This window comes from Plectropomus leopardus, chromosome 2 (assembly GCF_008729295.1).
Source record: "Plectropomus leopardus isolate mb chromosome 2, YSFRI_Pleo_2.0, whole genome shotgun sequence".
In the NCBI taxonomy this organism is placed as follows: domain Eukaryota; kingdom Metazoa; phylum Chordata; class Actinopteri; order Perciformes; family Serranidae; genus Plectropomus; species Plectropomus leopardus.
The window spans coordinates 24,632,075-24,657,084 of NC_056464.1; the positions used below are offsets into that span (position 1 = coordinate 24,632,075).

The 25,010-nt window shown below is 39.0% G+C and overlaps 1 protein-coding gene across 2 annotated transcripts in view; it reads right to left on the reverse strand.

Moving 5' to 3' along the window:
* Positions 1–25,010, reverse strand: part of col2a1b (collagen, type II, alpha 1b) — a 65,044-nt gene that overhangs the window by 34,019 nt on the left and 6,015 nt on the right. For both annotated transcript variants that reach the window (XM_042506010.1, XM_042506001.1), the window contains 18 exons: positions 24,592–24,624; positions 22,575–22,607; positions 22,282–22,335; positions 19,894–19,995; positions 18,014–18,091; positions 15,826–15,870; positions 13,826–13,879; positions 12,347–12,400; positions 10,436–10,489; positions 9,358–9,411; positions 9,221–9,274; positions 8,961–9,005; positions 8,792–8,845; positions 7,606–7,650; positions 7,371–7,424; positions 1,527–1,625; positions 1,151–1,195; positions 96–194 (listed from right to left, as the gene is read on the reverse strand). In XM_042506010.1, coding sequence (XP_042361944.1) covers positions 96–194; positions 1,151–1,195; positions 1,527–1,625; positions 7,371–7,424; positions 7,606–7,650; positions 8,792–8,845; positions 8,961–9,005; positions 9,221–9,274; positions 9,358–9,411; positions 10,436–10,489; positions 12,347–12,400; positions 13,826–13,879; positions 15,826–15,870; positions 18,014–18,091; positions 19,894–19,995; positions 22,282–22,335; positions 22,575–22,607; positions 24,592–24,624 — 1,056 coding nt within the window. The remainder of the gene's footprint in view (positions 1–95; positions 195–1,150; positions 1,196–1,526; positions 1,626–7,370; positions 7,425–7,605; positions 7,651–8,791; positions 8,846–8,960; positions 9,006–9,220; positions 9,275–9,357; positions 9,412–10,435; positions 10,490–12,346; positions 12,401–13,825; positions 13,880–15,825; positions 15,871–18,013; positions 18,092–19,893; positions 19,996–22,281; positions 22,336–22,574; positions 22,608–24,591; positions 24,625–25,010) is intronic.

Sequence of the window (25,010 nt, forward strand, 5' to 3'; positions counted from 1 at the left end):
AGATTGCAAACTGGTACTGAACTTGGACCTAAAACATTTCCGCTCAGCTCCAATTAAAGGGGCTATCTGTGGTTAATGGATGATTCAGTACATACAGATGTTCCTTTGGGCCCGAGAGGTCCAGTTGCTCCCTGAGGCCCAGGAGGCCCACGAGGTCCAGGGAAACCAGGAGCACCAGCGATACCAGGAGCACCCTGCAGAGGAAGAGACATGATGTCAGAAATGTACTTTTACTGGTATAAACACGAACATACTGGCCCATTGTTTGTGGACTGGTCTAAATTCAGCCTTATAGAAGCATCAGTGACACCTGTGGCTATAGTACAACTAAACTCAAACTGATGTTTGACTTATGTAGTGAAGAGGACTCACATTTTTTCAAGATGCAATAGAAAGCTTAATGGAAAAAAAAAATATAATTGGATTGCCTCTGATTCTAGCTGTCGAGTTTTTCATAACTTATGTGCCAGCCCAGTTTTGCCAAGAGTCTATAGTTTATTGATCTGAAATGTGTTGAGATTTCAAATACTGTACAATATACCTGGCCTTCTGTATTTTTAAAAGTTACTGTATTAGACATACAACTTTTGCAAACAGCACTTTTTATGTTGAGAGCATGAAGGGCTTTCCATGGAGAGCATAAAAGAAATAACAAATGTCAAATGAAATAAATTTACAAATCATCCAAAAGGCAGAACAAGTTGAACTATAACAATAAACTTCAAAATCAGGTAGTTGCATCAAGGAGCTGTTTTATGTAAGAAAAAATGAACTGTCAGGCAAAAAGGCAAGTCTGTAAAAATGTGTCGTAGGACAGGAATGAAAAGCCAAGCCAGTGTCTGGCAAACAAATACTAACTGGAAGTTACATTTGATTCCTTATTTAGGAGAAAACAGTAAAATTTTGAAATGGATTCTAAAAGAAATTGGTAACCAGTGTAGGAAGGCTAAAAATTTTGTGATGTGCAAAGACATTTGGTCTTTGTCAGACATGTTTGTGTTATGTCCAAAGTGTAGCTCACTGTCAAATATAACACCCAGTGGCAGTGCCCTTAATATCTGAGATAAGGGAAACCAAGCAGCTGCTCTGGGCCACTGATGAGCGCAACTGAGCAGATTGAAATACAGACAAACGAGAGTATTAAACTCACAGCTGATCCTTTGGCTCCGGGGATACCATCAGTACCAGGGTTTCCCTGTGCAGAAAAAGAGACAAAGCAAGTTAACGCACTTTCATCATCATAACTAGCTCAGTTCAGCTCTAATTCAGTTAATGATCTGAGAGTGATTGATCGACAGTGTTAAAAAAATGTCATCAACAGCCTTTTTACAGATCAACAAATAATACTTAGCATGGTTGGGTATGTTAAAAAGTGTTGTTAAAAACGAATTATGGTTGTTTACAAGACCATTGAATGGCTTCAAAACATGTGTTTCATGAAATTTAGATGCCAACAAGTGTGTCTTTTTAAGTGAGGTTCTGCTAAAGGTTCTCCCTTTTAAATCTGTGTGTACTGCATCACTTACAGAAGCGCCAGAGGGTCCGGGTGATCCGGGGGTGCCAGACTCTCCACGGGGTCCCTGAGCACCCTCAGGTCCGCGAGCACCAGTAGGACCGGCTTCTCCCTGGTTAGCAAAAGAGAAAAAAAACAAGCGAGATGACAATTAATTACCACATGTGTAAACATCTTGGTAAGTTTAAGTACATAGTAATTGGTAATCAGATAAAACAAAACAGAGAAATCCTACAGAAAACAAACTTAAACTGAATTTATTTTTTATGGCATATGTACACAGCCCTAAAAGTAGGAATACACCAAGGTATTGCAAATGTGTATTTCAAATGACAACTTAAAGTGTTTAAAGAAGAAAATTTAAAGAAAATTTACATTTAAAGATGAAAATTGTAAAAAAAACCCCAAAAAACAAACAAACATGATTTCTTAGTAAGACCTAGTATCTATAATCGAAAAACAATAAAATTGTTGCAAGACATAAATCACAGAGAATCTGAACAGATAGATGTGAAAACTGGGTATAAATTCAAAGATCTCTTATATTATAAAAAAGTGAAGAGCAGCCTGAGAATAACAAACTTAAACTCTGAATTAGCTCACTTTGGCTGTATAGTGGGTACTTTTCTGTTTACTCTTTAAGTAGGCTACATTTTGCTAAATATTATGTACTTTTAAAGGTATTGTCCAGTATATATGAGATGGGAGGGGGTGGTGCATGTTAGATATTTTTGTAAGCGCTAGGAAGGATTTTGTGTTTCTTTATTTTGGCTTAGGGGAGGGACATACAACTTTCATGACAGTATGTTGTATTAGTTTTTACTGCAGAGTTTTAAAGGAAACATGCATTTTTTTCATCGCCCAATATACACCATATATCAGAAACTGCAGTAACAGAAATTATCGTTGACAGCTTCTGTACATTATTCCATGTCTCATTTAAAATTTGGTGAAAAATAAACCAGCAAGCACAAGAGTGAAAAACATTTTTTTTCAACATGGTTTTGTCTTAAACTTTAAATTTCTAATGTTAAAAGTAACATCAATGATAAAATACGGATATGTTTTAAAGTCAAATAACTGTTGATGGTGGAGGGCAGCTCATGCTCATTTTCACAAGGCACTCAGGGAGGCTCAAGGAAAAATATTTGTAGCTTGGAGGAGTGTCAAAAAACAAAAAAAAAAAAATAAACAAACAAAACAAAAAAACACACACTAAAACCACGTCCTCCACTGACAAATAAAGAACAGTCCCTAAAGTAGCTTAAGGTTTTAAATTCTCTTTACTTGCAACACATTGATTTAAAATTGTGATATATACAAAAAGATCGGAGTGCTTTTTTTTTTTTTTTTTAAAAAACAAACCATCCCCGTCAGTTTATTAACAGGAAATACTCATCAATCAATTTCCTGCTGCGATCACGACACGGCACACGCACGTTTGCGATCAAACGTTACCTGAAATGCCGCTTCAAGCAGGTAAAGGTGAGGGGGACACACATACCGACAGGTCAACAAACTAAGACACCACACCGACTTAAACGTTACTGCAAACCGAGTTTTCCTGTTTGTTTACAGCTCGGGGACGATCCAACTTTGACCAGATGACTTCCTCTTCATTGAGATCTCTACTTCACTTCACCAAACTGCGTAAGTACATTTTCTGCTTCCTATAACATTAAACGCAGAGCTCATGAGTGGATGGCTGTTTTGCTGGAGTTTGAGTGTTTGTGTGTATGTTATTGCTCTGTTTTGGGTTGCTGCTGGTTGCTAATTTCTGGCCTTGCTTGGCTCCTTGTTGTTGTTTGCTGTGTGCGTGGTGAAGCTGTCATGCTGTTTGTTGTCAGTGATGATATGTGTTGGTTTGTTGCATGTTTCCTCCTTGTTGTTGTTGTTGTTTTGAGGAGTTAGACATCGCACTGTTGTCTTACACAGCCCATCACTCACAGGCCTGATTATTCTCTGTGTAGTGGCTTAACACGTAACTACATGTCTTGTGTCGCATAAATACTTTTCTTCACACTCCTCATTTATAAAGCAGAGATACAATAGTCTATATTTCAACTCTAAAGAGTTTTATTTAACATCTTGCTTTATTTCTCTTAACATATTTATCGCATTTGAAATGTGTTGTTTTTGCGCTGCTGTTGCACTCATCGCTTTAAGCTGTTTTGTCATCTGCTGTTTCATAATAAGAAATTACCTGCTACCAAGTGTATGTTAATAAGTGTCTCCTTCTTAGCCTGCTGATGAATTTAGCTCCATCTATGACACAAAATATATAAACTCTCTACATACATATCAAATAATAATTGGTGAATAGGCTGCTTAAAATTAATTTATAAATTGCAAGTTGCCTGGCTTAATTTAACAAAAAACAAAACAGGATACAAACCATAACTCAGAAACAGATTTTTAGAGTTCAATGCTGATGAAATAGTAGCAATTAAAGGTTCAGTTGATTCTAATCCAATACACAAAATAAATACAGCTTATATCGCAGAGATGCTCACCTTTCTTTTCCCTGTGCCTCTTTCTCAAGAAAACAGGAGGCCAGAGACCAGATAGAAAACAAACATTAATCATTATTTTCTAAAAATAATTTTCGGGGCCCCTGCCAAGGGCTTGAGGGATCCTCACTGGCCCCCTATTTTAGTAAAAAAAGCTCTATTTTAATGCTACTTTATGCACTCTAGCATCTTTTTTACATTCAAAGTACAAAAAATATGAATAAGTGAATTCAATCAAATCAATGTGAAATTGAAAACGGTCGGGCTCGGTTTGGCTCTGTGTTATTTCTCCTCAGTCAGCCAGCTGTTGTGTATGCTTTAAAAAAAAAAGACACAAATTGGCACTGACACACAACACTATGCTAGCTAATCTTTATGCCACAGAGCTACACCATAACAGTAATGAAATTTAAATAATATTGGAGATATTATTGTAGCTTGTAAAGCAGCACTGACAGGAGGGATAGATTTTATCAGGTGTTGAATTTGAATGTTAAAAACTTTTCTCCAGATTTAAAGACTACACCTTTAAGTGGACAAAATACTGTAATGACTGTCTTTTCAATGCTGCCACAAAGTTTCTTCTCCAGAGCCAGGTGCATAATGTCTTGCAGACCTTCTGGTTAAGTAGCCTATAAAAATAAGACTTGGACCATTCAGAGGTCGATAATTCAAGTCCCGGCCTCCCTGTGGACAGTAGCCAGACGTTTTGGTGTGCAGCTTTTTCAGTATGTCGGTGAATGGAATTCCTGTGCTATTAGACTTCACAGACTCAGTAGTATGACATAGGAGTGTTTGCAAAAGTGGTGATGTAGTCATTGAATTGTTCATTTCCCTAAGCACACTGTCCGTGCCTGTGTTTTACTGGCTCAGAAGCTAAGGTGAAATGTGGGTCAGAGAAAGGACGTCTATTGTTTTATGGAAAGTTGTGAAAAATATTTGTTGCATTTTAAAGTTCATAGCTTGGTTTTTATAAATAATACAATGCAGAGACTAACTGGAGCTTGGTAAAAGCGGTCTCAGTTAGATTATAGTATTATATGTATTAAAGAGGGAGATGTATCTTATTGGTGTGAAAAGTGAAACTGGTGTGGAATTGCCTCAAATCTGCTTTATTTTTAGTGGCCAGCAGGATGTGACTCAACTGATTGCAAAAATGAGCCTGACTGCATCTAAGCGCAAAAATGACCCTACTTTTCACATGATTTATTACCTCAGAAAACACTTTCCTAAAGAGTTTATGGTCTCACTAGTTTCAAGTCTTTTACAATACAACATGATGCTCATTTTGTGAAATTATGGTCCCATATAGAGTGAAATAGACAATAAAGCAGGGTATGCCTCCAGGGCATGGCTACTATGTTGCTAGCTTGGTGGTGTCCCTTTCTTTCCCAGTAAGATCCCCCCATTGCTCCTCCACAGCTCTCATTTTAATATGGTCAAGAAAACAAGATAGTGACAGCTAAAATGCCTAACTTGATACTTGATACTTCATACTGGTAGTCCACAAACCAATCTGGGGTTAAGATTAGCTCAAACCAAAAGATTTTTAAATTCTTAACTGAAGTTAACAAATTGAGAGACTCCATACTGAACAAAGTTTAGTGATTAATTTAAGAGTTTTATTCTTACAGTGTGTTGACAGCAACTATTCTAACTAACCAAAACAAATTCTCTATATTGACTGCTAATTGAGTCACTTGTCTTGTTGTTTAGCAAAATTTTTCACTTGAAATACACATTAACAATACCTTGGTGTATTCCTACTATTAGGGTTGTGTATATATGCCATAAAAAATAAATTCAGTTAAAGTTTGTTTTCTGTAGGATTTCTCGTAGTCAAGCAGTTATTAAAATTGAAGCACAGACGGTACTCATTTATCGAGGACTGATGTGAATAGCCATTGTATGTGTGTGTGTGTGTGTGTGTGTGTGTGTGTGTGTGTGTGTGTGTGTGTGTGTTTTAAGTTGCAGTACCCATTAATGACACATCTTGTCAGACACTTGGATAAAAACAGAGATGGCTTAAATGCTAGCTGGATTTAACACGAAGGGACAGCCCAGTTTAAATAGGAGCTCTCTATTTTTGCTGCAAATTATGACTCGCTTGTTCTCGGGGTTTCCCCTTCACAATGGGATAATTAATAGGTTCAATATTTACAATATCAAATCTGTGTGGCCAGGATGGACTTTTAAACAGATTGGGGATGTAAAAAAATCCTTAAACGAGCCTCACGCCACAGGACAATCTGGCATGACAATCTTGGGACTCATAAAAAAATTGGGGCTTCGCCCAGAATCAGCTTGATTCTTGTCTCTTCAGCTTGTATTTTTTCTGTTCAGGAGCAGGGTTTATTCAGTTTAAGTTCAGATAAGTGTTGTTTTTGTCTTGCTAGCTTTTTACTGTGTTAGTCTTGAGTCCTGTTTATACGGCAAAGCCTTGCTCATAATGTCCAGAGAGAAAAAAAGACTGAAACGAGGCTGTACTTCATGAGCTCTCAGGCTCCTGAAGGTAGAACACAATAACGTTATATGAGAGTTTTAATAGCCTCACCATGGGACACTTCCTTGAATATTATAAAGTCACACAAAGACGCACATTCACACACGAGTTCACAGGCTCTCCTGCAGACAAACTTAAAGCGTTTATAGATGTAAGTTGATACGACACAGAAACACACACACAGATGCACATTTTCACATCTTGAGCGTAGCTTGCTTTGATTACTTCAAGGGAAACTCCTGGATTTTGTAAAGAGATACTCTATTTGTAATTCCTATAAGATTTCCCAAAGTATCAAGGGGCCTGCAGAAGAAAGCAAACCACCAGCTCTGGGCCCTCGAGCACAGAGCTGAGCCTGTCTGCCAGCGCAGGAGGAATAAATCAGATGCAAAGCAGAGAGAGAAAGAAGAAAAAGACAGTAAGAGGGGAGTGAGAGAGGGAGAGTAACACTTTAAAACCCCCCTCCTCCCTAATTTTCCACACAGATGGAAGCTTAAAGCACTTTTCAATGCAGAGCAGCCGTCTCAGATTTCACTTAAGCATTTCAACTAGTCCCCATAAAAATCCTCCCTGAGCTATGCGCCGCCATTTTCTGAGATATTAACTTTTTTGATTGGATTCAGGGAAGTCCGATTATAACCACACAGAATTCACAACACTCCAGTTTTGCACCTGATATACACACATTTATTTATTTATTTTGTAGAGAAAAAGAAGTAAGTAGTAAAGTACGAAGGTGGTTAGTTTTCTTATAGAAAGAAAGGGACAGATACAGACAGGTACTGAGCCTCATGAACAGAAAACAAACCACAACAAAAGCGAAGATGAGGAGAGGGTGACTTACCTTTGAACCAGGAGAGCCAGGGAAACCTGGAGCTCCAGAGGGACCGACGGGGCCCTAGAGAGAGGGAAAAACAGGCTGTCAGCTCAGCTATTAATAACTGACACATCCAGGTGTAGAGAGTACTATTGTACTGCACAGAGTGTTGTGTGTGAAGATGTGAGGATGGATTTTATACACGGTATTTCTCACTTAATCTCAAAGGATGAAAATTAAATGAGACTGAAATTATACTTACTGGGGGACCAGCAGGACCGGGCAAACCATCATTTCCACGGGCGCCCTGAAATAAAGACATTATCAGCTCATGGCCCCTAATTTCAGACCACTGTTACAGGAAAGTACATTTTTACACCTGACGTACTGAGCTTAAATCCTCTGAATTACAGCACAATTGTTATAAAAGACAACCAAAGTGAAGTGATCCTCAATCAGGGGCTTGGGGACCTCCAGGGGTTGTCAAGGGAGTTCAAGGGGGTCCCCAGAAAAATAGCTAATAGTTTATGTTCACTGTTTTATTTATTATAGAAGTAAGACCAATGTCAGTAAGAGTCCTAAGCAGGATTAGTAGTGGTAGCATTAGTTGAACTAGTACCAGTACCAGTACCCGGTACCTTTCTGTGGTACTTTGTAATACCAACATTGTAATTTCTGAACAAGCTGAAGGGGTGATGTAGTAGACTATAATGCAGTTCTGCTCTTCTGAACTTTTCTAATCACTGATAGAGCTTATCTCCTGTCTCTGTCAGTTTGCTTATTTGCGTGTGTGAGAATATGTGTGTCTTGTAGTGATACTAGGCTATTGCTAAAATAATATAAAAAAATAATAATAATTAGACCAGATGATGTAAATATCGCAGCAGCCCAGTGCTGCTGCAATAGTTTTGGCTTGTTGGAAAGCCTACAGAGCAGCTTTGTCACTTTGGGGTGATGCTGTCTTGGCTTGAACCCGGCGGCTCTGTGGAGCTCTGTGGCAGGGCTCGGAGCTCACTGAATGGTTTTTAGGCTTCAGGTCACTTTTTGGCACTTCTGCTTACTGTCTGGACCCAGCATACTAACCAAGATGCCCTCTCATATCAAAGTTTGGCAGTAATGGATTAATGTGAATTGGTATTTAGTCAGTACCCTTAAAAATACCAAGTAGGGTACCCAACCCTTGGCCTACTCATTATAGTGACTATTCTGCTCATAGGTTTTACTTACTCCGCGGGTATTTCCTCAACTGTAGTTGACATCTGCAGAATGGTGGTCTTAATTATAAATAACAATCTAAATCTGTTAAGATCAAAGTCCCTAAAGTGTCATCCAATCAAATGATGGTCAGTGAACTAATGTGGGTCCTTGACAGGAACAAGGTGGAGGGCCACTGATCTAATCTATCTGTTGTGAATCAGATATGTTTTAGATAAAAAGCTGACACTCACAGCGACCCCACTGGGTCCAGGACGGCCTCTCTCGCCAGGCAAACCACGAGGTCCCTGTGTAGGTCAGGGAGAGGAGAAAAAACCTTAACAATCAGTTAACCATTATAATGGACACTATATTTGTACACCTTTTACGTTTTGATGTGTTACGGTGTGTAGAATTACACACCATTGGTCCAGGAGCGCCATTCTCTCCGGGAGCACCAGCCTCACCCTAAAGACAGGAGGGAATATTTTAATGAGTTATCTTTGCAACAACTACTCTTCCTGAACTCAATGAGAAATCATCTCAGACCAACTGATACTGATATTGTTGTATTTTGATAAACCCTCTCTACTTGGGTCAACACAAACATACGCAAACAGTGGGGTGGACGGTGCCTTAATTAACCAGAAAACAGTGGGTACACACACAGAATAAAATCCTACCTTAGACCCAACAGCTCCAGTCTCTCCCTTTGCACCATCAAGACCTGGATAGCCCTAAATGAGAGAGCAGAGAGTTAGGAAAACAATTAACAACCAACACATTTTCCTAAAAATCATTAACAGAAGAGCGAACTCACTCTGTGTCCCTTGATGCCAGGGAGACCAGGAGTTCCTGGGAATCCACGAGCTCCCTATGATGCAAGTAGGAGAGACGATGCAGGAGATTAATATACACTCAGAACACAATGAGACGTTCAGTGACTGCTGTTTTAATGTCCAATCAAGATGTCCCATTATGGTTTGAGTGGTTCCAAAATGGAAGTTGTGCTCTTCCTGAGCATCCTAGCAACATCAAAATACGATCAAATAATAAACTGACATTGACTGAGACAGGATTCAGACTGTGGTCCTCTGGGGGAATGCTCTGTGCTTTATCCATTCATGCACCCCAACTTTCTAAGGGAAATTTGCCACGAATTACACCGTGTCACCTGACTTTCTGCTGAGAACCCCTGAAGGCTGCTCCTCCCATCTGGGATCAAAAACAGTTTGGATAAAGACGTTTGGCTCTAACAAAGACCACAGGCTTAAAACAATGACACAGGAATGTAATTTACATGTAGAATAATATTTTGTTTTCTCCACTGATTGGGAACCAGCACCACAGAAAACAGGATAGACCCCCCCCCACACATAAGTTAATTAAGTTTTAATAAATTTCAAAGCAGTTATGTCCATCAGATTTTCAATTAAAATGCACTTTTAAGGTCCCATACTCTGACTAATATTGGCCTCATGGGATCTTCAGACCAAAAAGAAAAGTGCTCTGATTCTTAACTTAAGATGGTCCATCTGCAAATCATAACAAAATTATCAGTAAAGTAATTTACAGATATAAACTCTCTAATCACAGTATAGAAAGACTCAGTCTATACAGAGGTCATTCATGTCTGTCAGTTATGAAAGCTGCTTTACTGTATAATAGACGTAAAAGTGCTCTGGCAGTTTGAGTTGATATTTGTTATTTTGAAGTGGCAGCATCACTATAACTGCATGTGATGTCCATTTTAGAAAAAGTCCAGCCTGTTATCAGGCTTGTTGCTGGCCGCCAGAGAGACAAACAAAACTCTCAGTAAAAAAAGTCAGACTATCTTTAGTAAACAGCTCAGCGCTTTAAAAACAATCAGAATCAATCAACAGCCTGTGAAATCTCACCTGAGGTCCAGGAGGTCCACGGTCACCTGATTTTCCTGCTTTGCCAGCCTCACCCTAAAACAGAAACAGAATATTATTAAAAATAACCAATTTCGCCTTTCTGGGCAGAATTTCACAAAGTATTAAAAAGCATACTCAATACTGATCTGTCCTTGCAATTTTCTACACTTTGCTGATGCTGATTTTCAGGCAAAGTGCCCTGATAAATATATGTTTGGTATTTTGATTTTCACTCACAAAAAAGGTGCTGGTTACTTTCTGAATCCCTCATGAGTGGGGATATGAGAATACATGAGTGGATGGATAAAGTAAATTTTATTTATGTAATGGAAAAGATTACTTTCTGCCTTTGCCCTCAGAAAAATGTGTTCTTTGGGCTCTAAACCAGGTGGGTGAAAGTCATATGACTGTTACAGCCAGATTTTGTGGAGGTATGACATAAATGACTCTATTGAGTTGTTTTATTCTGACTGCTATTCTACTTTTTTTCTTAAGTCTCCTCCTGACATATTTTACAGAGCTTTTATATGAAACACTTTGTCTCTCAAAAATTGTACAAAGTTCTTGAATTTTGGAAAATCTGATCAGCAGGGGGAATTTAGCTGTGTCCATTAACTGCTGTCTGAAAAAAAGTGACAAAAAACAATTCCTAACTTTCTTGTAGGGTGTCTGTTTTAATAGACAAAATTCAGTACAGTAGATTTACAGTAGTTGATGTGATGCTGACAGTGTGCGCTCCTAGTGGACACACTGTGTCATGTCATGTCTGCTGCCATCATGTGGCGAAATTTAGGAATTACATTTTGAAGTCTGCTCTCTGTGTCCGATAACTACCAGTAAACGTGCCAATCGGCTTTAGAATTAGAAGCAAAGAGAAATTAATACAAAAGATGTTAAAGATCCATCCAGTAATGCACCACTAGTGCTGTGTTTATTCACAATAACCAGATACAAAAGTAATTAGGCAAGGCCGTTTCTATGTGGGATTGATAAAGTCTGCTAAGCAATATATAATCTACACTAGGTACACAATGCAGTATTTTCTTAAAAAATAATACTCACACAGAAGTAATCTCTCACAATCATCACTTGTGACCTACTAGAATTATGTTGCGGTGTATTTATCTGCACAGATTCTGTATTTCTTATTATTTCGCCGTGTTTGGGACGTTCTGAGCGCAGCACGCAAGTGAAGTGCAGACTTTAAAGAAAGGAGGCTAAAAAAGGCCAGACCATAGGCAGCATGTATCAAAGAGGACACTAATAAAATTGTAGTCACTGTGCCAGAATATTTACATATTTGCATATTTTAAAAGCCCTGATATTTAAAGGCTGCAATTTTATGCTAAAAAAAGACCAAAAGATGTTGCAAATAAAATTCAGAACTAAAGGCCAGGAAATGTCAGAGCAGTCAGAGAAGTGAGCTAGAATAATTCAGTTGTTCAGTTGAGCAATATTTTTACATGAGGAGCTAATAGACGGCAACAAGACTATACACTATACTCTTAATAATAAAAAACAACTAATAACAACCAATAAACAAAATAAAAATATAATCATGTAAATAGAAAAATTAAACATCTCCTCAAGGATTAATAAGATATATCTTCTTAAGTAGATGAATATGTCTCAAAAGATCAAGAATGGGAAACAAATTCTCAGTGTAGATCACCTACAGAATGATAATCACAGTATTTCTCTAGGTAGAGTCAGAAAACACCACAAGAGCATTTATTTCTCCATTTTTTTAAAGATAAATTTAGAGCACAATCATCAAAGATGTCAATATCGTATTAATCCCAGAATAGATGATATGGGGACAGTAGCTAATCTTCACTGTCAGAGTTGTCAGAGTTTCTGCTTGTTGTGAATATATTTCCAGTGTTATGAGGTTGTGACAGGCGCACTTACATCATCTCCGGGTTTTCCAGAAGGTCCAGGGGGGCCACGGGGACCCATGGGGCCCTATTAGTAAAGAGAAAACAAGCAAAGGTGAGACACAAAATCCCATTCATGACCAACAGAGGGCAACGTTACACAGTTTAGACTCATTATTCTTAGCATGTGGGGACAACTCCTGCTCTCTTTCACTTTGCACTCGCCCTTTGTTAAACTTGCTCACATAAAGTGCCACTACTGGTGCATTTACTACTGTTAATCAAAAACAGATATGACACATTAATCAAAATATTGTTATCTTGCTAATATGATACACACTTTGCTTTCTTATTAACTTGATCATCTGTTTGTATAAAGTCACATAAAATAAATTTACACTCCTAAACAGTAATGAGGGTATTAAGATTCTTGATGACAATATTTTCAGTAAGCAGATAAATCAGCAGGTTTTATAGGCAAGATAAGAGGGAACAAATACTTTATCAAAAATCTTTAGTGCAAAGTTCAGATATTTCCGTCTTTCTCTCTGCCAGTTTCAAATCTGTCTTTTTCTAAGCAAACAAATACTTCTAATTGCTAATGTTGATGAAAACACTGGCCTGCAACACTATAAGGGAGGTCATATCGAGAATACCAGTCTGATTTAGCCAATTAAAAGGATATTGTTGGGTTTTCTGCTCTTGTGATTTCAAAGGCTAATATCAGCTCTCTTCACCAACACTTCTCTGACCCCTCTACAACTGTCAGGTTATTTTCTGGAAAAAGGCTTGATTTTAATCATACATAATGATGTACTGGAACGCTTTAAAAAGAGCAGGCACCTCAGAGGCTGCATAACTCCACAGGAGCAGATTAACACAGCAGTGACCCTGCATTGTCTACCTGCTGAGGGGACGGGAAGAGCAGGGGAGGGTGGGTATGATCTCTGGAAGCTTCTCTAGGGATTGAGTCAAGATAGAGGGCAGAGCCAGGCCAGCAAAAGGGAGAAAATCAAAAGTAAGACTTGTAAGAAGAACAGAAAATGAAAAGTAAATAAAATAAGTTCGGTCTTCTGTCAGAGATGAGTTTTTTGATGGTTCAGGGAAATATAATAGAGCAGGGGAGGTACAGTCAACATCAGAAAGTGTGAGAAGAAAGTTAAAGACAGTCATGAGAAAAATGCAAGTTTGTTCCCCACAAAGCAGTGACTACAACAATTAGATGTCAGTTTTGAGTTTGAGACGTGAGCATTGACTGAAGCAGGTTGTAAATGTTGAAACTGAAGGAGCTGTCTGGTCAAATAAAGAAGGATGTAGAAGTTTGTGGTGAGCAATGAAAGGTTAGAAACTGTGAAGTGACTGTGGAGATTTAGTTAAGCTACAATGAGGCAGTGAGTGGCTGAAGTTTCCACTTGAAGAGGGAAAGAAAAGAGGTTTATAGGCTATAGAGCAAGTATTTATAATAAACCATGTGGCGAGGACTGAGAGGACTGGTACTCTGTGGGATACTCACAGACTGTCCGGGCTCTCCAGCCTCTCCTGGGTTGCCTTGGAAACCTTGTGGGCCCTGCGATGTAGAAAGAAGAGAGAAGCTGTTTTACGACGGCTAAACTTCTTATATGCCTGAGAAGAGGCTACACTAAAAAAACAAATACTGCGAATGTACCAAAGCTGAAAAATTAGTCTATTAATCACTAAGTGGGTCACTATTTTGATAACTAAATAAGTATTTAAATCTCTTTTATTTAAAGGGGACCTGTTGTGCTCATTTTCAGGTTCATTTTTACTAAAACATGTTTACATGCTTTAATATTAAAAAAAAACACAGTTTTCTTCATAGGCTGCTGTCTATGCTGGAACACTTGTATTCAACCTCTATCTGAAACAAACCATTTTAGGGGCTGTCTCTTTAAGCCCCACTCCTGAAAAAGCCCAGTCTGCTCTGACTGGTCAGCTTTTTGGCGTCTTCTCTGCATCTCTGCACCATCATTGCAGCCGAGGAGTGACTGTAATGGTGTAGCTACTAAAACAAAATCTTAACAATTGGACATGTTTCAGCAGGAATATGATCCAAAATTGCTGAGAAAATAATAACATCCGCAACCAAGACCATATGTTTTCCTGATGTTAGTCTGTAGCAGCATGTAGCAGTGTGCCTGGAGCAGACGAACTTTTATCCGTCACTAGCTGATGTCAGCTTGTCTTGAAAGCAGAAATAACGGTGGCTAGGTGGTATTGAGAAAATTAAATATCACAATATTTTTGACCTAATTCCTTGCTATCAATAATGTAAAGTTGATTGTTGATTTTTTCACAAAATATTTATTTAATCAGATTTTGAAAAATGACCATCAATAATGTGGATGTAATGAATAAGTGGGTAAAAGCAAATAATAGAACAGCTAGAACAGCCTGTTAATTTCAGAAAATGACATCACTCTACTGTAATTCAATATATCAGTATAATAACAATATATTGCCCAACTTTAAATCATTACTCAGAACTTTGGCCACATTTAATATGAACACCTGACATTATAACATTTTACATATGAGAGAACATCAGAAAAAGCATAACAGGTCCCCTTTAAGTAAAAATATATATATACATCAGTCAAGAATCAAGAATACATCAGTTCCAGCCACTCAGATTTTTTGCTGGTTTTCTTCATCCTCTATCATATGACAGCAAAATAAATCGTAAGTTGTGGCTATAAATCTTACTTGTAATGACAGCTGTTAGTGTTTACATATACCTGAGGCAGTACGAAGTAAAACAGCACCAATTAATACAAAAGTACTTGGTTATACTTTAAACGATATCTCTGTTGGTTTTTCTACATTTCTCGCTGCAGCTACTCAGAATTACACTACTTCCCTACAAATTTCATGTCATCTCCTTTGAGAAAGTCTACCCTGTTTGAATCCGTTCTAAAAGCAGTCAAAGGCGTCCAAGCAGAAAATACGTCTCTCCAAATGTGTGCTCCGAGTGATTAAACCGTCAAGTTGAGGCACGTCAGCTGGCATCGCCTACAACTTAATAGCTTTACTCGGGAGGCTGGGAGGGCTCAAAGGGCTACAGGTAGATCCTGGTTGCGGGCAAGAGCAGGAAAAGGCAGTTTGTGTATGTATGTGTGTGTGTGTGTGTGTGTGTGTAAGCCCAGTAGGCTCTGTGAAAGGTAAATTGTCAGGTGCTCTACAGTCTGCCCGGGCAGAGGAAAAAGCCCCACAGCCTGCAGCTGTGTCAGACGCTCGCAGTTAAAACAAGGCTGTGTGTAAACACTTATCTCTGACAGCCTGTGGTATGCTCACCCTGTTGGGGTTTTCAAAGTCACCGGTCATTTTGGGGTCATAATTGTTACTGAATACACTCGGGGGGAAATAGACAATGTGGAGTATGTAAGATCATTACAATTAAAAGATTTAGCTCGGCCTGTCTGTGGCCAAACACAGGATCAAGTCTACAGGTGCACCCGGTTTGTGTGTTGTCTAGGTTGCGCAGGAGGTACTTACAGGTGATCCGGTGGGGCCAGGTGGTCCTCTGGGACCCATAGGGCCCTGAGGGGGAGGAAAGAGACAAGAGACACAACATCAAGCTAATGACATAATCACATCCTACACCAAAACACACATTTAATCCACACAAACACATAAAACAGACATGTGCACAGTTTGTTTTACATTTTGCATGTGGGATTATATCGGGAAAAAGACGAGTTTTGTCCAATTTAATACTATGAGAAGCCATAAAAGAAAATCACCTGCTTTGGCCTGAAGCAACACAAAACTCAACTGCTTGACTTGTCAAATCCATAAATCGTTTAAAAATTCCTCAGCTGCATTCAGACTTTCTCTCACTCTGTCTGTTTTCACTGTCAAAGCTCCCTCCCCCCTCCTCTTCCTTTCAGCTCTTTTTCCCACCTGTGCGTGTTTCTATAGTTCAGAGGTCACCAGTGGTAGCGCTGTACTTTTCAGAGAAGTGTTTGAACTCTACATGACTTTTTACACTTTGACTTGGAATGAAAAACAACATAAAACTGAGCTGTTTCAGAAATTTCATCATCCCTAAATTTTAGACTTCAGGCATCAAAACAGGAGGACTACGCACTGACTGAACCGTCCTCTGTATCTGGCTGAAGTCACACGCCAAAGTAATTCTTACTTCAACTTCATGCATGGCTGCTCAACAAGAGAAAATAACATTCTGTGGAAGTGATGAGCCAAATCCTCATAGCTTTTTCTCTCTGTCTGCCTTTTTTATCTCACACACACATACACAAAGAAAATCAGCTGTTCAAGAAAAGATAGGACTGAAAAAACACTGTGATGCAGATTATGTGTGACAGCTTTTCCTCTTGGATGAAAACATATTTCTTTCAGTTGGCTTGCTTTTATAAATCCACTTCTTGAGCATTGTGGTTACACTTTAAAAAGTCAGGGATGGCAGCCAAAGAAAACATCACGGCGCGGCACAGTGGTCCTCAGAAACGAATGAAAGTCACCTTTCAGTGGGTGTGGGAAGCCTTTAACCACGGCGGGTAGAAACATATCAATGGGGCTCTATATCTTCAGGTCCTTTGAATGTGTGTTTAAGAGTGCTTATGTGTGTGTGTTTGCATACATTTCAGTAGGAGCGTTGTTTGTTTGGTATGTACGGATATGAGTAGGCGTATATGGGGTTACAAGCTTGACTTGTGATTGAACATCAGTTAAGTTTGTTCATTCAAAGCCCCCCCCCTAAAATGCCAAAGTAAGTAAGTAGGCCGGCTTCAAAAGGACCCAGTATTGTGCTGAGCTCCCAGACAGACATGTGGAAGGACGGTCAGTATAAGTGAAGCCACACAAACTGCTGCTAGCTGTGGGGAGCTGGACCCCCCCCCCCACACACACACACACTCCCTCTCCCCATTTCCCCCATTTTTGGCTTCTCAAACCTCTGCTGGGCTGAGACTCTGCCAAGCTCCTCTGTGGCTCGCTGAACCAAAATAGCTCCCAGTGTGCTCCTCAAGCTGTCTCGGGCAGGCTGCCATGCCAGCTAACCAGCAGCAGCGGTTTTTCATGGGCTTGAAATATAATGATGATCAATGGCTGTTTCCTTAGTTTATAGAATTACTTGTCTGTACTCCGTGTGAGGTGTTTATTTTCCATCAGGACCCAGAACTTTGCAGTTTCTTGTCTCCGATACTGAGGGGGGGGGGGTGACTTCTTATCTTATAATTTTCCCTTGAAATAGTTAACAAAGGAGGGAAGAAAAACAAAGGTGTTGCTACAAATCCCTGGGATATGTCTTGAATTTGTTCCTTGTTTCCTTCCATCACTGATGATTGTATATCCTACATGTGTCTCCTCTTCTGGTGAAGAACGTTGATGATATCCGTCTCATAGTTTTCATATTTGATAACCATCTGATGCTTCTCTGGTTCATTTACGGAAGTTGTTCGTGTCCTCCAGTGAGTTAAATGTGCAGGATTGGCCACACTCACACAAAAAAAACATTTAAAAAAAACCCCAAAAAAACCAAAAAAAGATGCCTCAGAACGGCCGATGTGTGCCAACACAGATCTTTCACCTTGGTATTCAGGTCTACTAATTTCTCCTTTCTCCTGGGACTCCAAGACTGTAGCATCCAGGCAGGGCATAATCAGCTCACTGTAAAAAAATAACATGGAATTGGCAGCAGGCCTGATCACTGCTCGCTCACCATTGGTCCTTGCATCACACCCATCTGCGCGCCGCCAGCCTTCTCGTCGAAACCACCAGCCATCTGAGCAGCAAAGTTCTGGAAAAAGCAAAAGGAAAGAGATCATTAAGATTTTAATCAAGATTGTTTCGGTGTTTTTATATACATGTAAGATTTTAACTCTGGAACCACCAGTGGTTGCTGTACCTAGAGCTGCCAACAGGTAAAATTAACCCTCTATTAGAAGGCATGGATTTTCAAGATGCTAAAGGATAAAAAGATTAACATGTAACTGACAATAAAAGGTTAATTAATTCATCATTCTACAACACAGGGTTATATAATGAAATGCTATAGTTGTAGTCCATTTATACTACTTACAAAATGACAATATGATAATGAAAAATAATCTAATGAAAAACTTGCATTTAAGAAGTCCAATGCCTGATGTACGTCCATAAATCTATTTCTCTTGTCCATTGTGAAGATTAGCCTATGACTTACGCTGCTGCTCTATTATGCACTGTAGTAGATAAAAGATGTTGTCTTTGCAACGAAGAATCGTTAACTAAAAGTGCAAAATTATAAGTGAAAAAAAATCACAACGAGTACAAAAATGACTGCATTCTCTCTCTATTTATATATCTGTATTCTAGGGCTGCACTTTTAAAGTCAGAAATTCGAATGGTCAGTTTGAGACCCCAGGTCATCTGAGATAGCATCAAGCTGTGCAGTGTTGTCTATTTTTTTGCTAGTCAGCATGCTGAGCAGTGTTTCTGGGTTCCCAGATTTTCTTAACTTTCTCGCTACTCTTTAGAGCTGTGGACTTGCAGGCAGCGGCACAGAGGAAGAGAAAGAGAGACCTTCTGCTTGAAAGTGGGGAATTTGCAGCTCACAGCAGTTTAATAAGATATGGTGTCTGGCTTTTATTTGATAAATAATGTTGGCAAAAAAATTACGTTGTGCATTTACAACCTGTCATTAGAGCTGTTAGCTTATAAACATAAACATGCTGCAGTCACACTGAATGTCCTTTGAAGCCTGTTTAAACTTTAAAACTTTGAAAAGAAAACAAAACAAATACTTATATTGAACAGCCAAATATGATTCGACTGGCATAAATCTGAGTCGGGTACAGCACTAATCTATTCGCTTTATCTTGACAATTTTTAACAATATGAGGTGCAACATAACAATTTTCTAAGGAAAACTGATGGACCTGAATATTTTATTAAAAGAAAATTAAATATAAAAAAAACAGCCGCTGAAATTTTTTAACCACTGATGGCTCTAGTCAACTTAAAGGTGAGCATTGTTTTACTGTCTATGGCGCAGAATTAAAATATGTATCTCGGAAGCCAAATGTTCTGTCATTTATTTGCACAGTATGGAGGATGCTGTGTCACTTTGGCAGCAGCGGGGATTAGCTTTTAATAGATTGCGAGCAGCAGAGCTTATTATGTGAATCCTGATACAGACAGAGGAGAGACAGAGGGCATGTGAACAGTTTTCATCTCTCTCCTTCACAAAGAGTTTCCTTGTTTCTCCCCTAAAAAAAGCTCCCCCCTCCCCAAGTCTATCATGCTACCTCCTGCCCTTCCACCTCCCCTCCCCTCAATCCACCTCCTCCCTCCTTTTCTCCTACAAAGAATGAGAGGCATTCGATCTATTCTCCCTCTCTGCATCTACTCGCCGTTGTCTTTCTGCCTCCTCCCCAACACCAGCAATTCCCCTCATCTTTTGTGCTCTTGGATTCTTTGCTCGCTCCATTTTCCCATTCTCTCTGCTTATTCCACCCAGTCAAAGTGAACCCATTCTTGGCCTTGCATCAGTGTTCAACCTGTCAGCTCCGATATCTGCAGTGAATGCTAACCCACCCCTACTTGTCATGGAATACTTACTCCACCAAGGCCAGGGGGTCCATTGGGTCCTGGAGGTCCAGGGGGGCCAGGGTTTCCGGGGGTGCCAGGCTCACCATCTCTGCCGCGGGGACCAGGGCTTCCCTGAAGTCGATAGATAATATTAAACTCCATAAAAATCCATTAAAAGGAAAGAATATGACCCAGAGTTAGGTCACAGCGAACCCTTGTCATTTGCAGTGACTCATACCAAATCTACAAATCTGATTCTTATTTGTATTCTGAAATGGCCAAATGATGCTCTTAAAGGAATACTTGACCTGCAAAATGGTCATTTGTACATCAGTTAGTCACTGCATGTTACGGACGATTCCAGAAGAAAAAAATATTTTATCTGTATCCCTCCATGGTGAATAAAGAATCCGAAAACAGACAAAATGAACGATGAATTGGAGTAAAAGGGGCTGCATTTAACAACAGAAAAGTCTGTAAAAACTCCTGTTTACAAATTTTCACAGGACTTAGGCAGTTTAATCCAAGTCTCATTTACCCAGTCGTAGTTCAGTACTTTCCAAAAACATGCATTTTTGCTAAACTCTGTATCTTTCTTAATATACAATATTACACGTCTGCCTGTGAGTAGCGGACCTGAGCGCAAGCATGTGTATGAGATCTACTTGAAACACATGCGTTTGCCCAGGCACAGTACTCCTCTGTGCATGAGACTTTTTGTACTGATGTGTTTTAAATCAGAATGTTATATAATAATGCATGCAGAAGTTCTGAGCATAAGTCTGGAGAAATGAGACTCGAAATATATTACACATGAAAGTGTGCAAATGGATGTTTTGATATAGTTTTGCTGTTGTTAAATGCACACCCCAGTGACTTCAATTCCTCAAGTGGATTCTCTGTTTTCTGTGGAGGCATGCAAGTAAGTTTTCTGCACAAATTAAAGGTAACACACGGAGAATAATTGATATAGAAAATGGTCATTTTGCAGGTAAGAAAAACTCAAATCCATATGTCATTTGATCCATAAAATGTGAGAAAAATATACAAAAGAATGACAATTTCTTGTCCAAGTCCAAGTTGGCATATTTAAATGTCTTGTTTTGTCCAAACAAAACCAGTCCAAAACAAAAATTCAGTTTATAGAAAACAAAACAACAATAAAGCTGATTAAGTTGATTTTTGTAATTTTTGTCTTAAAAGTGACACAGTGACACAAGTCACTAAATAGTTGTTAATACATTTTGTATTGATCAATTTGTTGATTAATACCATAATTTAATGTGCTTTTTGACATCTAAGACTAAAAATTTGATATGAAATGCAAATTTAAATTACCAGTGAGGAGAATTCATCACCTTTTCTTGTTTTATTAACTTTTAAGCACACCGAGCCAAAATACCTGTGACTTTCTAAGCATATATGAGTACAGGAAAGTGTTAAATAATAATCATAACCAGTCACCATTGATTAATTTCAGGCCTTTGTGAAAAAAATCCTGAATTGAGAAGTGCTTTGGATAAATCATTACACAGTAGCTGGCAGTCAACTCACCACTGGACTGCATTTGTCAGATCTAGTAGACAGAAGCCTTATGCTTAATTTAACCTTGTTCAAGCTGTGCTGATGGTCTACAGGAGTGAACTCGACTACACCTGACCAGCTGATACAAACAGAGATCCATCATTACTGAACTTTGTCTTTGAATTGAACCAAACCAGACATTTAAAGGTAAAAATACTCACAAAATAGCTATAATACTTGCACCACTGCCAAATATACAACCCAAAACAAGATACAGAGGTTGTAGAGCATGCTGATGACTTATCAGACCAGATCAGACTGCCTGGCATACCTCTGTGCATGTAGTGACAAATTACCCTGCAAGGGGATCCTGTGCAAAGAATGTGCTGAACACCTAAAAAGCTGCTTAACCTCTGCTCGCCAAAACTGAGTACGCCTTGTGCTCAAATCTGCATAAACAAGATAACTACAAGATATAAACTCCTAGCCTGTGGCCATTATCACATCCAAGAGTTGTTACATTAATGCAATGATCAAAGACTGGCGAGTGTGGCGATGCAGATTTCCCACACTGACTGACTTGAGGCCTCAGAGAGAAGCGGAGGGTTTACATTATGAGTCTCCGACAGTCCCACATCTGTTAAACAACCCAGACCACACAGCCTAATGGAGACGACACATGACTAGTGAGACTGAGCTGCTCAATGAAAGACTACTATTCTGCAGTCCTTCATGCTGCAGACACACCATCCACCCACCTCACCCCCTAAAGACATAGAGCTATCATATTCAGCAGGAAATACTGTGCCACTAAAGGGAGCACAGTGTGGGTCCTGTTTGTGGCGTGAAAATGACAAGACGAGGGGGAGTGAAATTTTTATTTTTCAAACTGACCTTCTCTCCTTTATCTCCTCTTGATCCGCGGGGTCCTTGCTCTCCTGGTGGGCCCTGGTGGACACGAGGCAGTGAAGTAGTCAGTAACTTCAGGTGTTATCTCAAACAGCTGTGAGCTCTGCTACTGTTATGTCAGATCAGATCCCATTTCCTTTCACTGCAGCTGCCAGTTTTATTTAATGTGGTTACTCTACTGTAAATGCTGTCTCTTTCCATCTTGAGTTATTTGTGCATGAAGCGAACTGTTGGAGCTTTCAAAGGAAAAGTGTATAAATGCAGAAACTGGTGCATACCATTGGGCCAGCTGGTCCTCTTGGTCCTACAACCTGGTCAAGCAAAAAGAAAGAAAATATAAGATGTTAAATCTCTGACATTATGTAAATGTTGCATATTTAGACGTGTTGGGCAAACTCTTTAAATTTCCTCCCACTCCTGAAGCTTGCATTCACCAGATGTATTTGCACACGTGAGGTTTTGCTCTCTTTGCACACGGAGGGAAAACATTATCTTCTACCCCATCAGAGCAGCCTTGTTAATTGCTGATCTCTTCGGGCAAAGCATTATAAGAAACATACAATAAACAATGCCTTCTTATTTTCTGCTGTGAACTTGTATTCCCTCAGAGGGGTAAAGCAGTTCCAGGTGCAGCTCTGCAGCAGCAGCAGGGAGTTTACTTGCTGTCTTCACTGGCCTATGGGGCTCTTTATGGAGGATTGTATGGAGGCCTTATTGTGCTTGGCTGTCTTCCTGACGTGTGGGCTAACAGACTCGCCTCCTCTCCCTCTAACTCAGCCTTCTTTCTTTCTCACTTAGACTGATGGTATTGATGCTTTGAATTATTCAGTTATTTCTATAATTACTAAAAACTATTCGTATACATTCACAGATGGGGATAATATGCCGCCAGCAGTGGTGGAATGCGACAAAGTGAATTTCCTCAAGTACAACTTTGAAGTACTTTACTTGAGTATTTTCATTTCATGCTACTTTACTCTTCTACTCCACAACATTTTAGGGCGAAATATGGTACTTTGTACTCCAGTATTGGGGGTGTACCTATAGTTGTTCCAATACAGATACCGGTATTTAAAATACCTCCGATACTGCCTAAAATGTTGGATTGGGTATTGACGAGTACACAAGTCTATGCATATCAACTTTAAAGTAGTTTCAGACCTGGATAAATAAAATGATTTCTGATAAATAGTGTAAAGTTAGCGATTAGCAATTTGTCAATATTTTTCACTGTATAAAAGAAAGCTCTATGGCATCTCTTCTCTGTATGTATTTGCTCATATTGTACAAAGGTTTTAACCTGCCATAAAACAATAATGGCATTTCATATTCAGACAGGATTAATAGTATACGGCAGTTTTGTTTGTTTTTTTTTTTGTTTTTTGATGCAATGGTATCTGATTGGTATTTGGCATGTGCTGATATGCAAGTTCAGGTATTGGAATTGGTATTGAGAAGTAAAAAATGCTATTGACACAACAACTCTAGGTATAACCCTAAATTGATCTGGTTCGATATATTGATTCAACAGTCAGTGATCAATCATCCATACAAAGTGATACACCCTCATTTCGATATTCCCATGCCATGCAACGTGTGTCACCATTTCTATCGAAAGCACATCGACTCTCTAAACATTCAAACAGAGCCAAGCAGACAATGGTGAGCAGCCAAGAAAAAGACACTGAGGATGTAAACTGATATTGTTCATATCGGTCACAGGCCCTTGACTCGAATCAAATAGAAATCATGTTGTTGCAGATTTTGTGATATCAGCATATTTTGTATCGTTGTAATAATAATTACAATAATTAATCATCATCATAATCATAATAATTGCATAATATCTAATAGATTAACAATAACATGGTCCATTTTTTGTAATAAATACTTTTACCTTAAATCATTCAAGCACATTTTCCCAATAATACATACTTTTATGTAAGTGACATTTTCAGTGCAGGACTTTTACTTGTCATAATGTATTTTTACAGAGCAGTATTTCTACATTTTAATTTAACATAAAGAAGGAGAGTCCAAAGAACGATTGTTTAGTCTCATTCCCAGGTCGTCAAATACCAACTCGGCTTGGTATTCAGACCGAACCAACAACTCAACGCTTTGATATTTGACAATCTGGGAGTAAGACTCAACAATCAACTGTTGTTTGACCAGAATTGCCTACTCCACCTTTAAGTAAAGAATCTAATACTTCCTCCACCACTGGCTACCTCAGCTTTTAACCTCCAAAGCATTCACAAATGAACATTTATTGTTGTGTGGTGTCTTACTTACATCGGTAATGTCTCCAGGTTCACCTTTCTGACCCTGGTTTCAAAAAGATAAAGCATAAAAACATCAGGATTATAGAAAGATTACAAAAAGATTTTCCAGCATTTTTCAGTTATGTCTTTTCTCACACTTGCTTTACAACCCTGCCTCTAAGAGACCATCAGGAATGCACAGGGGGAATTTTGAGGAAACAGTTAAATTATGGAAATAAGTGTCCCCTACGGTATCATTAGAAACATAAATATGGCACACACAGTGTTGAGGAGGAAATAACAATTATCCAACTGGCGAAGCTCTATCATATCAAAGTCTCATCTAAATCCATAAACTACAGAGAGAACTGCAGCACTGATACATGTCTGGGACCAATACAAATTTAATTGCAGGTGTTCAAATGAAACACACATGCAGACAGAGCATAT